Below are 19460 nucleotides of genomic sequence, written 5' to 3' on the forward strand. Positions count from 1 at the left end.
AGGTATATGGGTGGTACACTATATGCAGGGGCATAGGTATATGGGTGGTACACTATATGCAGGGGCATAGGTATATGGGTACACTATATGCAGGAGCATAGGTATATGGGTACACTATATGCAGGAGCATAGGTATATGGGTACACTATATGCAGGAGCATAGGTATATGGGTACACTATATGCAGGAGCATAGGTATATGGGTACACTATATGCAGGGGCATAGGTATATGGGTACACTATATGCAGGAGCATAGGTATATGGGTACACTATATGCAGGAGCATAGGTATATGGGTACACTATATGCAGGAGCATAGGTATATGGGTACACTATATGCAGGAGCATAGGTATATGGGTACACTATATGCAGGGGCATAGGTATATGGGTACACTATATGCAGGGGCATAGGTATATGGGTACACTATATGCAGGAGCATAGGTATATGGGTACACTATATGCAGGAGCATAGGTATATGGGTACACTATATGCAGGGGCATAGGTATATGGGTACACTATATGCAGGAGCATAGGTATATGGGTACACTATATGCAGGAGCATAGGTATATGGGTACACTATATGCAGGAGCATAGGTATATGGGTACACTATATGCAGGAGCATAGGTATATGGGTACACTATATGCAGGGGCATAGGTATATGGGTACACTATATGCAGGGGCATAGGTATATGGGTACACTATATGCAGGGGCATAGGTAGAACATAGGTATATGGGTACACTATATGCAGGGGCATAGGTAGAACATAGGTATATGGGTACACTATATGCAGGGGCATAGGTAGAACATAGGTATATGGGTACACTATATGCAGAAGCAGGATAAATGATCACTCCAGACCACCTAATGTCAGGGTCACGTGACATCTCACACACCCCACAGCAGGTACTTATCACACTATATGCAGCTGCACAGGACTCTACTCCCTCTACCAAAACGATACTCACAGAACTCGGCAATATAAAACGACACAGCGTAGTTCTCCTCACACCAATCCAGGGTGGAGGTCGGGGATCCCCAATGACCGGGCCTGTCCACCGCCGGAGCCATGTCTAACACTGAAAGCCGGCCGGGAGGGAAGAGGGAGGAACGGGGAGACAGGGGAGGAGTCTGGTGACAGGCCGAGGTAGGACAGAGGAGGAGCTGGGTAACAGGTCACAGTAGAAGGCAAACAAGACGCGGCAGGGCACCGTTCACAAGGGCAGCCCATAGCCTTGATCAATGGTTGCCATAGTAATAAGCAAAAGGGCGGGTCGTAGTAACGGGAAATGAGCACGAAACTTTCTGCATGGGGCGCGGCTTTGGCGATACAAAGCACTTGATAGAGTGGGCGTGGCTTATAATGTAAAATATTACCTGACAGGTCTTTTTAGTATGCTCTCACTATGGGCGTTGTAGCAAGGTGAGGGCGTGGCTAGTATGTAAATAAGCATTAGGCTACACTGTAAGGCACCGTGACGCTTAAAATATGGGCGTGGCTACAAAACGAAGGCGTGGTTGGGCATGAAAACTGTAAAGATGACTGTAAAAGCGTAATATTAATTGGTAAGATATGGGCGTGTCCTATAATGTAGATTAGTAATTGTGAAGTAGGGCGTGGTTTTACAAACAAGTGACTGCTGTAGTCATTTTATTATTATAGGCCTAAACTCGAAACGTGTTTTATTTTTTATCATGTGCATTCATTCTTATGTGCTTAATACTTTTAAAATAAAAAGTAGTTTTATGAAAATTGACATATATTGTAATTAAGTTGTTATTAGATATATGAAAGATAATGATTTATTGTGCTTGTAAAATATTTTCATTTTTAAAATGTTTTAGAATATATAGTAATTGTTTGTTTATATGGAGGACAAATACAGTTTATGAAATCTCATTTTCAAACCAAGGGCGAGATTACAGATGCGGCGTAAATTTCAGCGCAACTACTGAAACTCATGTCGCCTGTGAATTCATCTTGCACATCGGGTGAATCGCATAAACTGTGCCGCCAGATGATATACCACCGTAAGTCGGATAAACTGACAAGGTTGAGAAATGTGCGCAACTACACATTTCTTGCGTTGGCAGTAATTTACGGCAGTTTATCATATTGCTATCGTAACAAAAAAAAAATGTTGAAATCACACGTAAAATCAGACCCAAAAAATTAAACCAACACGTCAAAACACCATTACAACCCCCTAAACCGTCATCCCCCCACATCGCAATCAATATTAAAAGTTATTAACCCCTAATCCGCCATCCCCCCACATCACAATGTCTAAAAAAACGTATTAACCCCTAATCCTCCATCCCCCACATCGCAAACTACCTAATAAACGTATTTACCCCTAATCCGCCAACCCCCACAACGCAAAGTACCTAATTACACTATTAACCCATTATCCGCCTACCCCCCACAACGCAAAGTACCTAATTACACAACCCATAATCTACTAACCCCCCACACTGCAAAGTATATAATAAAGCTATTAACTCCTAAACCGCCAACACCCCAAAACGCAAAGTATTAAATAACTATATGGGCAAACCAGCCAAAGTCTACTAAGAGCAAGGATACAATGGTAAAGGATACAGATAAAGGTAGGATATAAAAGAAGAAGAAAACATAAAAGAAGAAAGCAAAAAAGAAAGGAGAAAAAAAAGACAAAAAAGATAAAACACACAAAAAAAATTGTTTAAAGAAACCACAGAATTTAGAAAAAGAAAAAAGGCATACATAGATTTTTAGATATAATGGATTATGTCACTCATTTAAGCAAAATAAAAAAATAAAAAGTTTTTTGCTTTTTCTGGTGTATCAAATATCATCGTCTCGTCTCCTTCCTTCACCCTTAATATTGCTTGATATAACAATGAAAATTGGTGTCCTTCTTTTACCAAGATGGAGCAGATTGGGGAGAAGCGTTTCATTTTCCTTGCAATTTCAACGGAGTAATCCTGAAACAAGATAATTGTTTCCCCCCATGACATAGACTTCCCATCTTCCTGTAAGCTCTCATTAATTCATCTTTTACTTTAAATATTTCACAATTACTGGCAGACATCCCAACCTGCAAAAACTAATTTTAGGGAGGTGCCCCCCCCGCGTACCCTCCCCGGTGCCCCCCTGCCCCAATTCAGAATTCCTCAGTGCTCTGATTATGAAATAGTTGAAAATGTTATCACAAAAAGTGAGAAGAAAAAAAAAAAGACAAGATGAACCTTGCATGTATAAATATATTGTGCAGACTCCCATAATCTCTATATTGAATATAGAGATTATGGGAGTCTGTACAATATAAAGATTATGTGAGTCTGCACAATATAGAGAGTATGGGAATCTGCACTATATAGAGTATGGGAATCTGCACAATATACATTTTGGGAGTCTGCACAATATAGAGAGTATAGGAGTCTGTACAATATAGAGAGTATGGGAGGCTGCACAATATAGAGAGTATGGGAGTCTGCACAATATAGAGAGTATGGGAGTCTGCACAATATAGAGAGTATGGGAATCTGCACCATATAGAGAGTATGGGAATCTGCACCATATAGAGAGTATGGGAATCTGCACAATATAGAGTGTATGGGAGGGAGTCTGCATAATATATAGTGTATGGGAGTCTGCACAATATAGTGTATGAGAGGGAGTCTGCACAATATAGAGAGTATGGGAGTCTGCACATCTCACCTCTATATATAACAGGTCTGCTGCTGTCTCGCACCACACTAGAGTTCAGGATCAGGAAGGGGGAGAAAAGTCCAGAGAGGAACGCAGTATCAGGGTGCCAGGAATCAGACTGAGACGAGAAGTGCAAAAATAATTACACCTTTATTAATAGCAAAAAATAATAAAAAGTCCACAAGTCAAATAACAAACCAGGAGTCAAAACCAGAGCTGGTAGTCAGACGAGCTGAGTCAGGAGCCAAAGCGAATAGTCAGACGAGCCGGAATCAGCAACAAGGAAAACAGCAGTCAGGAACAAGCCAGGGATCAGGAACCAGGAAGGACGTCAGGCAGCCAGGTAATACACAGGAACTCTCACAAACAGGTCTGAGACAACGCAAAGGCAAAGCATACTGAACAGAGGCCCTTTAAATAATAAGTGATAACATCACAATTCTGAGACTGCATCCTGTTTCACACGGATGATGCACACCAGTCTGGCCATAAAAGGAAGTGCAGGAAATGAGCAGCATCCCCCACAATGCACCATAGGAAGAGAGGTGAGTAAAATGGCTGCCAGCAGCACATGGCAAACAAAACAGGGAAAAACCCTGACAGTACCATCCCCTCAACGACCCCTCCCCCACGGGAGGACAAAAGGCTTACTGGGGAAACGGGCATGGCAGGCACAGAGGAGGGCGGGAGCATGAACATCAGAGGAGGGAACCCAAGAACGCTCCTCTGGACCGTAGCCCCTCCAGTGAACCAAATACTGTACACGGCCCCTGGACATACGAGAGTCAATAATGCTGCTGACCTCATACTCCTCATGGTTGTCAACAAAGATAGGACGGGGACGAGGCAACACAGTGGTAAACCGATTACAAACCAATGGTTTCAAGAGGGAGACATGAAAAACATTGGAGATGCGCATAGCAGGAGGAAGGTCAAGAGCGTAGGCCACAGGATTAACCCGTCGGAGTATTCGAAAATGACCAACATAACGGGGAATCAATTTATTGGAAGGCACACAAAGGTTCAAGTTGCGGGAGGACAGCCAAACTCTCTCACCAACCTGGTAGGAAGGTGTGGGCAGACGCCTACGATCAGCCTGGAACTTTTGGCACTGCATAGAACGATGAAGGCAATCCTAAATCTGCACCCATGTGGAACGGGGTTGCCGGAGAGGCTCCTCCAAAGCCAGAATACGCTGAGACATGAATGAATCGGGCAACAAGGATGGATGAAACCCATAATTCGCCATGAACGGGGATAACTTGGAGGAAGCATTAATAGCACTATTACGAGCAAACTCTGCCCAAGGTAACAGTTCAGACCAATTATTGTGTTCCAGAGCTCGATTAGACCATTGGATTGAGGGTGATATGCCGAGGAGAAGGAAAGCTGGATCCCCATTTGAGCACAAAAGGAACGCCAAAATCTGGAGACAAACTGGCTACCCCGGTCCTACACTATCTCCTTGGGTAACCCCTGTAAACGGAAGACCTCCCGGGCAAAAATTAAAGCAAGCCCCTGAAGGGTAGGCAGCTTCATCAAGGTAATGCAATGTGACATTTTAGAAAAATGGTCAACCACCATAAGGATAACAGTATTGCCATTGGAAACAGGGAGCTCGACAATGAAGTCCATAGAAAAATGTGTCTAAGGACACTCACCATTAGCAATAGGTTGAAGAAGACCCACAGGAAGACGTCGAGGAGTCTTATTCTGTGCACAAACTGAGCAGGAGGCAACATACGCAGCGACATCAGAAAGAAGACCTGGCCACCAGAATTGTTGAGTGACAGACCAAATCATTTGGTTCTTGCCTGGGTGACCTGCGGCTTTAGGATAGTGGTAAGTGTGAAAAAGTTTAGTTCGAAGATTCTCAGGAACAAAACACTTACCACTAGGTTTCTCAGGAGGTGCATTGGTTTGTGCAGCCAGGATCTCCTCCCCCAAGGGAGAAGTCAAATTAGTATGTATGGTAGCCAAAATATGGTCAGGAGGTATAACAGGAGTAGGTACAGACTCCTCCTTGGACAGAGGCGAAAATTGTCGAGAGAGGGCATCAGCCCTGACATTCTTACTACCAGGCAGGTAGGAGACCACATAATTAAACCGAGACAAAAATAGCGCCCATCTGGCCTGTCGGGGCGACAAACGTTTTGCTTCAGATAGATAAGTTAAATTCTTGTGGTCAGTAAGAATGAGCACTGGCGCGCTAGTACCCTCGAGAAGATGCCTCCATTCCTTGAGTGCCAAAATTATGGCCAGTAATTCCCTGTCGCCGATTTCATAATTGCACTCTGCTGGAGACAATTTCTTAGAGAAGAAACCACACGGATGCAAGGAACCGTCAGCCGTAGGACGTTGAGACAAGAGGGCACCTACTCCAGTCTCAGACGCATCGACCTCAAGAAAAAAAGGCAGGACAGGGTTAGGATGAGCCAGAACTGGAGCGGCAGCAAAGGCAGTCTTAAGACTATCAAAGGCCTTAATGGCAGTAGGTGACCAATGGAGTGGATCATTCTCTTTAAGGGTCTGTGATAGGTTTGACCAAGGAAGAAAAGTTTTTAATAAACTTTCTATAGTAATTGGCGAACCCCAAAAAACGTTGAATAGACCGAAGACCAACTGGGTGAGGCCACTGCAGAACTGCAGATAACTTGTCAGGATCCATGGAGAACGCTGCAACGGAGATAACATAACCTAGGAAGGTTACTTGAGTCTGAAGGAACTCACAATTCTTGAGTTTACAAAACAGGCCATTCTCACGTAGTCTCTGAAGAACCTGTGTAACATCAAAACGATGAGCCTCAAGTGTGGGTGAGTGTATGAGGATGTCGTCTAAGTACACCACAACACACTGTTGCAACATATCTCGTAGGATATCATTAATAAATTCCTGAAAAACAGCAGGAGCATTACATAGGCCAAAGGGCATTACAAGATACTCGTAATGCCCGCTCCTGGTGTTAAATGCTGTTTTCCATTTGTGGCCCTCCTTAATCCTATCGAGATTGTACGCTAAGCGGAATAGGTTAAGCATTCTTAATGGTAAGACGATTAAGACCCCTATAATCGATACATGGTCTTAACTCGCCACCCTTTTTCTTCACAAAGAAGAAGCCAGCCCCTGCAGGAGAGCAGGATTTGCGGATGATCCCCCGCGACAGAGCATCGGCAACATACTCCTCCATGGCACAATTCTCTGCAACAGACAGAGAGTACACCCGGCCCTGAGGAGAAATGGCTCTGGGTTGCAGGTCTATGGCACAATTGTATGACCGGTGAGGAGGCAACGTACCGGCACACACCTTGTCAAACACGTCTAGGAACTCTCGGTACTCCTCTGGCAATTGAGATACCGAAGAAGTGCACAAGACTTTAACTGGTTTCCGAAGACAAGTGGAAATACATTGCGGGGACCATAACAAAATTCCGGACCTGCGCCAGTCGAGACTGGGATTGTGCTTTTGGAGCCAGGGATAACCCACAACCGGAAAATGCGGAGAGTTTATCACCTGGAACTGGAGGGTTTCAAAATTGAGAGCCCAACAGCCATGGACAACGGAGTGGTTTCGTGAGTAACGAGTGCGGACTGAAGGGGCCTGCCATCAATGGCCTCAATAGCAAGCTGAACGGACCAAGGCAAAACAGGAATGGAGTGCTTTGATACAAAAGCACTGTCAATGAAATAGCCTGCAGCACCAGAGTCAACAAGAGCCTGAGTGACTATGGAGGAGTCCACCCAGCAAAGGACAACCGTGACCAAAGGTTTCTCCTTAAGCGGTTCCGGGAACGAGGCTAAACCACCCAAGGTCTGCCCCCTACAGGACCTTAGGTGTGAGCGTTTCCCGGCCGTGTAGGACAAGACTTCAAAAAGTGGCCCTGTAACCCACAATAGAGGCAAAGCCCCTCCCTCCTCCTAAAGGCCCTCTCCGCCGTGGAGAGACGCGTGAATCCCAACTGCATTGGCTCAGCAGTAGGAAGTAAAAAGGTAAGTCTTATTGCAACTCCTCCTCAGGAAACGCACAGTGACTCTTGTTTAAAAGTTGAAAAGTCTTTATTAGTAGTAGCAAGCAATTAAAAACAGGGAGTGTGAGATACAACTCACAAATTTAAGCATGGTATTCCAGTACTGCAAGACACGGCAAACATGTTTCGTGTGGGGCCTCCACACTTGCAGTGAACAAGTGTGGAGGCCCCACACGAAACATGTTTGCCGTGTCTTGCAGTACTGGAATACCATGCTTAAATTTGTGAGTTGTATCTCACAGTCCCTGTTTTTAATTGCTTGCTACTACTAATAAAGACTTTTCAACTTTTAAACAAGAGTCACTGTGCGTTTCCTGAGGAGGAGTTGCGATAAGACTTACCTTTTTACTTCCTGTTTGCTGATTGGCGTTCTAACGAAGACGCTGTCTTACGGCACCCTCACTCTGGAGCAGGCTGAACGACGTGTGCACTCGCTGAAGACACGCTGCCGGGGAAGACGTGGAGTAGGTGAGCGCTGGGGATCTGATGTGTCTGCTTGGCTCAGCAGTACCTGGTGACTCGGGACAAGGAGGCATGGCAGGAGAGGGAGGCATGGGTGGGAACGAAAACGTAGGAGACAACGGAACAGAAGGCTTCTGCAAGCGCTCCTTGAAAGAGGGCCTCTCTCTGAGTCTGATGTCAATTAGGATCAAAAAAGACACCAATGCCTCGAGATCCTCTGGTAAATCTCTGGCAGCAACTTCGTCTTTGATCACATCAGAGAGCCCATGAAAGAAGGCGGCAACAAGGGCTTCATTGTTCCAACCTACCTCTGCGGCAAGCATACGGAACTCAATAGCATACTGAGCAACAGATCTTGTACCTTGCTGAATGGACATGAGTCGTTTAGCAGCAGAGGAGGAGCGAGCCGGAACATCAAATACCCTTCATAAGGAGGCCACAAATTCAGGGTAATTTGAAATCACAGGTTTATTAGTCTCCCACAAGGGATTAGCCCAGGCAAGAGCTGTGTCAGAGAGTAACGAGATGAGAAATCCCACCTTAGCTCTGACAGAGGGAAACGCCTGAGGTAACATCTCAAAGTAAATGCCCACCTGGTTCAAAAACCCTCTGCACTGAATAGGATCGCCTCCATATCGCTGAGGTAGAGGTGCAGAACCAGACATGCTCCTGGTAGGCATAGGTGCAGCAGCAGAAATAGGAGCAGCCATAACTTGCTGGACACTTTGGTCCAAATGTGCAGTGCGAGTCAGCAGGGTTTGCAGGGCTAGTTCAAATTGATCCAAGCGGTGATCCTGTATATCCATCCTGGAAATAATGGCAGGTAAAGGTGGATAATTAGCAGCATCAGGATTCATGGCCTTTGCGTAATGTCAGGGTGCCAGGAATCAGACTGAGACGAGAAGTGAAAAAATAATCACACCTTTATTAATAGCAAAAAATAATAAAAAAAAAGTCCACAAGTCAAATAACAAGCCAGGAGTCAAAACCAGAGCTGGTAGTCAGACGAGCCGAGTCAGGAGCCAAAGCGAATAGTCAGACGAGCCGGAATCAGGAACAAGGAAAACAGCAGAGTCAGGAACAAGCCAGGGATCAGGAACCAGGAAGGACGTCAGGCAGCTAGGTAATACACAGGAACTCTCACAAACAGGTCTGAGATAAGGCAAAGCATACTGAACAGAGGCCCTTTAAATAATAAGTGATGACATCACAATTCTGAAACTGCATCCTGTCTCACACGGATGATGCACACCAGTCTGACCATAAAAGGAAGTGCAGGAAATGAGCAGCATCCCCCACAATGCACCATAGTTAGGAAGAGAGGTGAGTAAAATGGCTGCCAGCAGCACATGGCAAACATAACAGGGAAAAAACCCTGACAGGTTTACACTAAACATGTTGCACCCCATCAAGCCAAAAAAATTTATCTTGGTCTTGGCCATTTTACCAAATAATGTTCTCCCATTATTAATCAGGCTTTTCATGTTGTTTAGCAAAGTTTAATCTTTGGCAGTTTTGTGCCGAAAATCAAGCAAGGGCTTTTTCCTTGGATGCTGTCCATATAATTTGACATTATGCAATGTCATTAGCACTGTCTGAGCTGTCACAGAAACTCTTAATTTCTATCGATAATCCGTGAACCGAATCTGAAGCACTTGCCTTGATGCAAATCTGAAGCACTTGCCTGTTGCCTGTTTTTCAGAGCTAGATTGTGCAAGTAGCGCAGTGTCCGTGGCATCATTTTAAAAGGACAGCCACTGCAGCTCTGATTTTTGGCACTGTGAATCGATCTATACCTCCTAATTACTGCTGCAACTGCATTTTCACTGATTTTTAGTTGGTCACTAATCTCCCTGTATCCTTTTCCATCTTTGTGAAGTCTCACAATCAGATTTTTCAATTCCCCTGGTAATTATTTTCCAAGTGGAGACATGATGCAAACTTGCAGATAGACACAGCCCATTGGTCAAAAAAGTAGTCTGTTCTGGTAAATATGCTCATGCAATTAGGCTAATTGGAAATCATAGGTGTACTCAATTTTGTTTCAGTGATTCACTTTTGTTGCATTAATTTTCTACTTTGGGGCCTGGATTTTCAATATATTCTTTCTAAAGTATTTGTTTTTGATTGTTTATAATAGGAAACACTCTACTTGTCAACTTAGAAATAAAACAATTATTGAAAGGGGATACAATTTTGAATAATTTGATATTTTAGTGATATTGGCCAGGGGTGTATTCACTTCTGTTTTATAATATATATATATATATATATATATATATATATATATATATATATATCAGTGACGTGCAGTGAAGTCAGAGGTTGGTGAGGCACTTGCTATGATATGCCCGACAAACCCATATATGAACCTAATCGATGTAGCTTAAATATACAAATAATTTAGCAGGTTGCACAAGGGCAATTAGCACATTAATTACAACACACACTTTAACTATATTTTATTTGCTGTTTAGAGAGGTTAAATGACATATACATATTTGTGTCACTGGCTGTGTAATTGTATTAATGGTAAAAAGAAATCAAATAATTGCCTGAGAGTGACAGATGACAGGCAGACGCCATTTCTGCACTGTGGAAAGATTCTCCACAGTGCAGAAATGGCGTCTGACTGTCATCTGTCACTCTCAGGCAATTATTTGATTTCTTTTTACCATTAATACAATTACACAGCCAGTGACACAAATATTTATATGTCATTTATCCTCTCTAAACAGCAAATAAAATATAGTTAAAGGGACATGCTCTATTAGAATCATGCAAGTTTTATTTTGAATTTCCTATCCCTTTAAAGGAATATGAAACCCATATTTTTTCTGTCCTGATTCAGAAAAAAGCAGCAGTTTTAAGCAGCTTTCTAATGTACTCCTATTATAATTTTTTTGAGTAGTACATTAGAAATTTGCTTCAAATTGCATGCTGTATCTGAATTATGAAATAAAAAAATATTGGTTTCAAATCCCTTGAAAGTTTTAAAGACACAAATGCTGCTGAGCATATCTAGATATTTTTATTTCAACAAAAATTAACAAGTGATCAATACTGCAAACACTACTGCTGCCACTCAAGAAACGCACATGCTCTATCCCACTAGGTATGCTTTTCAACAAAGGATTAAAAAAGAGTTAATTAAATAATAATGCAATTACATTAGAAAGTTTGCAATTTTTATCAGAATCATGGAAGTTTAATACTTTAGCCAAGACAGTTAGCAAGCACGTGGCATGCTAAGGCCTAGATTTAGAGTTCGGCGGTAGCCGTCAAAACCAGCGTTAGAGGCTCCTAACGCTGGTTTTGGCCGCCCGCTGGTATTTGGAGTCAGTGATTAAAGGGTCTAACGCTCACTTTACAGCCGCGACTTTTCCATACCGCAGATCCCCCTACGCCATTTGCGTAGCCTATCTTTTCAATGGGATCTTTCTAACGCTGGTATTTAGAGTCGTTTCTGCAGTGAGCGTTAGAGCTCTAACGACAAGATTCCAGCCGCCTGAAAAAAGCAGGAGTTAAGAGCTTTCTGGCTAACGCCGGTTCATAAAGCTCTTAACTACTGTACCCTAAACTACACTAACACCCATAAACTACCTATGTACCCCTAAACCGAGGTCCCCCCACATCGCCGCCACTCGATTAAAATTTTTAACCCCTAATCTGCCGACCGCCACCTACGTTATACTTATGTACCCCTAATCTGCTGCCCCTAACCCCGCCGACCCCTATATTATATTTATTAACCCCTAACTTGCCCCACACAACGTCGCCGCAAGCTACTTAAAATAATTAACCCCTAATCTTCCGACCGCAAATCGCCGCCACCTACGTTATCCCTATGTACCCCTAATCTTCTGCCCCTAACATCGCCGACCCCTATGTTATATTTATTAACCCCTAATCTGCCCCCCACAACGTCGCCGACACCTACCTACACTTATTAACCCCTAATCTGCCGAGCGGACCTGAGCGCTACTATAATAAAGTTATTAACCCCTAATCCGCCTCACTAACCCTATCATAAATAGTATTAACCCCTAATCTGCCCTCCCTAACATCGCCGACACCTACCTTCAATTATTAACCCCTAATCTGCCGACCGGAGCTCACCGCTATTCTAATAAATGTATTAACCCCTAAAGCTAATTCTAACCCTAACACTAACACCCCCCTAAGTTAAATATAATTTTTATCTAACGAAATAAATTAACTCTTATTAAATAAATGATTCCTATTTAAAGCTAAATACTTACCTGTAAAATAAATCCTAATATAGCTACAATATAAATTACATTTATATTATAGCTATTTTAGGATTAATATTTATTTTACAGGTAACTTTGTATTTATTTTAACCAGGTACAATAGCTATTAAATAGTTAAGAACTATTTAATAGTTACCTAGTTAAAATAATTACAAATTTACCTGTAAAATAAATCCTAACCTAAGATATAATTAAACCTAACACTACCCTATCAATAAAATAATTAAATAAACTACCTACAATTACCTACAATTAACCTAACACTACACTATCAATAAATTAATTAAACACAATTGCTACAAATAAATACAATTAAATAAACTATCTAAAGTACAAAAAATAAAAAAGAACTAAGTTACAGAAAATAAAAAAATATTTACAAACATAAGAAAAATATTACAACAATTTTAAACTAATTACACCTACTCTAAGCCCCCTAATAAAATAACAAAGACCCCCAAAATAAAAAATTCCCTACCCTATTCTAAAATACAAAAATTACAAGCTCTTTTACCTTACCAGCCCTGAACAGGGCCCTTTGCGGGGCATGCCCCAAGAAGTTCAGCTCTTTTGCCTGTAAAAAAAAACATACAATACCCCCCCCCCAACATTACAACCCACCACCCACATACCCCTAATCTAACCCAAACCCCCTTAAATAAACCTAACACTAATCCCCTGAAGATCTTCCTACCTTGTCTTCACCATCCAGGTATCACCGATCCGTCCTGGCTCCAAGATCTTCATCCAACCCAAGCGGGGGTTGGCGATCCATAATCCGGTGCTCCAAAGTCTTCCTCCTATCCGGCAAGAAGAGGACATCCGGACCGGCAAACATCTTCTCCAAGCGGCATCTTCTATGTTCTTCCATCCGATGACGACCGGCTCCATCTTGAAGACCTCCAGCGCGGATCCATCCTCTTCTTCCGACGACTAGACGACGAATGACGGTTCCTTTAAGGGACGTCATCCAAGATGGCGTCCCTCGAATTCCGATTGGCTGATAGGATTCTATCAGCCAATCGGAATTAAGGTAGGAATTTTCTGATTGGCTGATGGAATCAGCCAATCAGAATCAAGTTCAATCCGATTGGCTGATCCAATCAGCCAATCAGATTGAGCTCGCATTCTATTGGCTGTTCCGATCAGCCAATAGAATGCGAGCTCAATCTGATTGGCTGATTGGATCAGCCAATCGGATTGAACTTGATTCTGATTGGCTGATTCCATCAGCCAATCAGAAAATTCCTACCTTAATTCCGATTGGCTGATAGAATCCTATCAGCCAATCGGAATTCGAGGGACGCCATCTTGGATGACGTCCCTTAAAGGAACCGTCATTCGTCGTCTAGTCGTCGGAAGAAGAGGATGGATCCGCGCTGGAGGTCTTCAAGATGGAGCCGGTCGTCATCGGATGGAAGAACATAGAAGATGCCGCTTGGAGAAGATGTTTGCCGGTCCGGATGTCCTCTTCTTGCCGGATAGGAGGAAGACTTTGGAGCACCGGATTATGGATCGCCAACCCCCGCTTGGGTTGGATGAAGATCTTGGAGCCAGGACGGATCGGTGATACCTGGATGGTGAAGACAAGGTAGGAAGATCTTCAGGGGATTAGTGTTAGGTTTATTTAAGGGGGTTTGGGTTAGATTAGGGGTATGTGGGTGGTGGGTTGTAATGTTGGGGGGGGGGTATTGTATGTTTTTTTTTTACAGGCAAAAGAGCTGAACTTCTTGGGGCATGCCCCGCAAAGGGCCCTGTTCAGGGCTGGTAAGGTAAAAGAGCTTGTAATTTTTGTATTTTAGAATAGGGTAGGGAATTTTTTATTTTGGGGGTCTTTGTTATTTTATTAGGGGGCTTAGAGTAGGTGTAATTAGTTTAAAATTGTTGTAATATTTTTCTTATGTTTGTAAATATTTTTTTATTTTCTGTAACTTAGTTCTTTTTTATTTTTTGTACTTTAGATAGTTTATTTAATTGTATTTATTTGTAGCAATTGTGTTTAATTAATTTATTGATAGTGTAGTGTTAGGTTAATTGTAGGTAATTGTAGGTAGTTTATTTAATTATTTTATTGATAGGGTAGTGTTAGGTTTAATTATATCTTAGGTTAGGATTTATTTTACAGGTAAATTTGTAATTATTTTAACTAGGTAACTATTAAATAGTTCTTAACTATTTAATAGCTATTGTACCTGGTTAAAATAAATACAAAGTTACCTGTAAAATAAATATTAATCCTAAAATAGCTATAATATAAATGTAATTTATATTGTAGCTATATTAGGATTTATTTTACAGGTAAGTATTTAGCTTTAAATAGGAATCATTTATTTAATAAGAGTTAATTTATTTCGTTAGATAAAAATTATATTTAACTTAGGGGGGTGTTAGTGTTAGGGTTAGAATTAGCTTTAGGGGTTAATACATTTATTAGAATAGCGGTGAGCTCCGCTCGGCAGATTAGGGGTTAATAAGTGTAGGTAGGTGTCGGCGACGTTGTGGGGGGCAGATTAGGGGTTAATAAATATAACATAGGGGTCGGCGATGTTAGGGCAGCAGATTAGGGGTACATAGGGATAACGTAGGTGGCGGCGGTTTACGGAGCGGCAGATTAGGGGTTAAAAGTGTAATGCAGGGGTCAGCGATAGCGGGGGCGGCAGATTAGGGGTTAATAAGTGTAAGGTTAGGGGTGTTTAGACTCGGGGTACATGTTAGAGTGTTAGGTGCAGACGTAGGAAGTGTTTCCCCATAGGAAACAATGGGGCTGCGTTAGGAGCTGAACGCTGCTTTTTTGCAGGTGTTAGGTTTTTTTTCAGCTCAAACAGCCCCATTGTTTCCTATGGGAGAATCGTGCACGAGCACGTTTTTGAGGCCGGCCGCGTCCGTAAGCAACTCTGGTATCGAGAGTTGCATTTGCGCTAAATATGCTCTACGCTCCTTTTTTGGAGCCTAACGCAGCATTTGTTTGAACTCTCGATACCAGAGTTAAATTTATGGTGCGGCCAGAAAAAAACCCGCGGAGCGTTAACAGCCCTTTTACCGCCGAACTCTAAATCTAGCCGTAAGTTATGTAAACAGTGCTACTGTTAACCCAAAATGTACCAATGAATATCATTAATATGCAATGAATACAACATCTCTAAATTGGATTGTACATTCAAAATGCTATTCCTCATTTTCAGTCCCCTATTTCAGTGATATGGGTCTCTTTTATGCTGTTAGAGTCTGAGTTCAGGGGGTTAACATTAAACAGAAAATAAACACATAAAGGAAGTTGCATCTAAAAGGAAGATGTCTTTAAAATGACAATGTCCTTTACATTATAGATGCATGAGCCATAACTGGTCACATTTATATTACATAATTCACATAAATGCATATAGAAAGATTATATAATCTATTAAAGGCAGTTAAATACAGTGATATATTATTTCTGCAGTTATTATTCTATCCCTTGATCATCATATCAGTCAGGACTAGTCTCTCTCTGGACAACATGGTATATTAAAAAAAGAAAAGCAAAACGGACCAAAAGCATTATTACATAACTACTATTTGTGCACATTATTTTTTATTATAATATACCTTGATTCATGATCAAGGTATATTATAATAAAAATAATGTGGACAAATAGTAGTAAAACTATGTATTTCATTAACTCCCCTGCTGCTGCATCATTACATAACTACTATTTGTGCACATTATTTTTTATTATAATATACCTTGATTCATGATCAAGGTATATTATAATAAAAATAATGTGGACAAATAGTAGTAAAACTATGTATTTCATTAACTCCCCTGCTGCTGCATCATTACATAACTACTATTTGTGCACATTATTTTTTATTATAATATACCTTGATTCATGATCAAGGTATATTATAATAAAAATAATGTGGACAAATAGTACTAACTCCCCTGCTTCTGCCTAGATGCGCTCTCCCGCTTTAAAAATGAAAGCATTAGCATAGACCCTTTCTGTTGTGACTTACCCGTAACAAATTAAGTATATGGCCAGGCTCCGGTGCTCCGGTGCTCCGTCGCTCCATCCGCGTCCAAGTGAACCAGAAGGGATGAGCTGATCAGGTGGCAACACACAGCCCTTCCTTCACAGACTTTGCCGCCAGCCTACAAGTCTCCAGTACTTCTGCGCTGCGCTCTGGATTCTTTCTTGCGCATGCGCAGGGAGCCAATCAATAACGGTCACGTTCTCCTGGTGTTGTCAATCACAGGAGAACATGACCGTCTGATTGGCTCCCTCTCTAAGAGGCATTACGAGTCATGCCTCCGATTGGCCAATATTTTCCTGGCTGACAATCAGTCAGCCTGTGACAGCCAGTGGGTGGTGTTTTGATCCTTCGCCGGTTATTTGAAAAATGCCATGATGTTACGCAATGGAGAGGTACAAAAGTACAGTGCCTCTCCATAGCGTAACTTGGGGAAAAAAAGTGAATAGGTTGTGTTATGCCAGCAGGTGTCGCTAATGTTCATAATATGCACCCATGTTGCGCTATGGAGTATGTCTGCTCTGCATCTCCATAGCGTAACATGGGGGAGAAATTAAAAAGTACTTTTTTTTTTTTTTTAACACAATTTTTTAATTTTATTTATATTATACATTTAAATAAACTTTGGGCCCATATGGCAGGGGAGGCTCTGCCTACCCTGCCTCCTATGACCGCACGTCCTTGATATATATATATATATATATATATATGACAACCCTGCAAAAACTAATTTCGGGGAGGTGACTTCACAGGCTACCCCCCACCAAACAATATATTCAGGGGTCTCAAGTATTAAACAATGCTTCATTCTCCTGTTACCCTTTGCTGAAGGAGCAATATTTCACTTCTGGCAGCTAGCTGAACACATCCAGTTAGCCAGTTACAAGAGACAAATGTATGCAGGTACCAATCATCACCAGCTTTCTCCCACTAGTGTAAGATATGTGGGCATTTTCAAAACTGAATACCATGAGATTAAAGCACATTTGAAAAGAGAAGCGATTTTAAAAGTGTCTATCTGATTCTTGCAAATGTAATTGTACCTTTCTTTAATTGAAGATACACTTTTTTTTCTGTGGAAACAAATTACTCAAAATAAATAATGGGGGAAAAAACAAATTACTCAATATAAATAATTAATGTTATTTGTCTACTTAATTCACTCAAATAAATGCAATCCTTTTCTTTCTGCGTGCGTATATTAAACATGTTGTTGAAAAAATCCATAGGAAGAATAGTTTTTATCAGAATTGCGTAAGCCTCTTTTCTCTTGAGGACGTCTTGATTACATGTAGTACAGTTGCAAGAAAAAAAATGTGAACTCAATAAAAATTTCCTGGATTTCTGCATTGATTACTCATAAAATGTGGTCTGATCTTCATCAGTTATACAAAAACACAATCTGACTACATGAATAACACACAGCTTTTTATTGATGACATTAAGTAACCATTCACAACGCTGACTGGAGAAAGTAAGTGAACCCTTGAATTAAGAGTAGGATGAATTAGACCTTTCTTCCCGACAAAACTGTTTCAATCTTTTTGGGAGTATACTTTTTTAAACAACTTTCCAATTTACTTCTATTATGAATTTTGCTTTATTTTCTTGGTATCCCTTATTGAAGGAGCAGCAATACACCACTGGGAGCTAGCTGAATACATAGGTAAGCCAATGACAAGAAATATATGTGCAGCCACCAATCAGCAGCTAGCTCCCAGCTCCTGAGCCTACCCAGGTATGTTTTTCAACAAAAGATACCAAGAGTACGAAGCAACTAGATAATAGTACATTGGAAAGTTGTTTAAAATTGTATGTTTTATCTGATCCATGAAATAACATGACACATAAAAGACTTTTGCGGTTTGTAGAGTTTTCTGTAGTTTTGTTGTTGCCTTTCTCACATCTTTCAGGATTGCTCATTGTGTTATTGGAGTGATCTTTTCAGGGCATTCACTCCTAAGGTGAGTAACAACAGTATGGAATGTTCTCATTTTGTAGACAATATGTATTATGGTGGATTGATGATGAACACACAGGTCTTTAACAATGCTTTTGGTAACCTTTTCCAGCTTCATGCATCTCTGTAATGCATCTTCTAAGGTCCTTTGAAAGTTTTTGAGATCGAGGCCTGGTTCATTCATACTAATCAATATTTCTTGAGAAGAACAGGTTTCTCAGTAAGCAGGCTTTGTGTTTCTTTATAGGGCAGGGCACATATGAAACTCACACTTCCAATCCTACCTCCTTAAACATCTGACTCCAAATAGCTTTTATAGAACTTGTTAACACAGAGGTTCACTTACTTTTTCAGCCTTCACTATGAATGATTACTTAATGTCTTCAATAATAAAAAAAAGAATAGTATAACTGTTTGTATATTATTAGTTTAGTCAGATTGTGTTTGTCTATAATTGTGACTTAGATGAAGATCAGACTACATTTTATAATAATCAGTACAGAAATCCAGATAATTCCAAAGGTTTGTTTTGACATTTCTAAACCAACCTTTACTACGACTTTCAGTCCTCAATTTCAAGAAATATGCAATAAAAAAAAAAAAACATTTGGCCATTTTGAAGGCTGATAGCTTACAAGACTATGTTTCCAGGGGTTGTAACTTTGTGTCAAGGCGAGGTTGCACCATTAGCAACGTACTCTCACCCTACATGTTAAAGAAACAATCGAGAGACTATAGTAGTTGGCTTACAGTCAAGGGTCATTTTAAATGCCATTACAGGAAATACTTACCTTGTAGCCATGCCTAAGTTCATTCTCAGTTTCAATCAAAAAGTACACAGAAGGTTTATGAACATACAAGTTGTACTAATTGTCCTTCTTCCTTTGTTATATATGAGTGTTTTGCAATGTGAATTACAATATGTTGTTTGTACAATCAGAGAGGCTCGAACATGTATTCAAGAGCATCTCAATGATATTGATTTAGGGAATTTAATTTCCAAACAGGCATTTAATTTCCAAACACAGG

General features: G+C 41.1%; 1 protein-coding gene across 1 annotated transcript in view; it reads right to left on the minus strand.

Moving 5' to 3' along the window:
- LOC128654662 (alkaline ceramidase 3-like) overlaps positions 1-1229 on the minus strand; it is a 138469-nt gene extending 137240 nt beyond the window's left edge. The window contains 1 exon segment of the mRNA XM_053708693.1: positions 973-1229. Coding sequence (XP_053564668.1) covers positions 973-1075 — 103 coding nt within the window. The 5' untranslated portion in view covers positions 1076-1229.
- Between the last annotated feature and the right edge of the window lie 18231 nt (positions 1230-19460).

This window comes from Bombina bombina, chromosome 3 (genome assembly GCF_027579735.1).
Source record: "Bombina bombina isolate aBomBom1 chromosome 3, aBomBom1.pri, whole genome shotgun sequence".
NCBI classification, from domain to species: domain Eukaryota; kingdom Metazoa; phylum Chordata; class Amphibia; order Anura; family Bombinatoridae; genus Bombina; species Bombina bombina.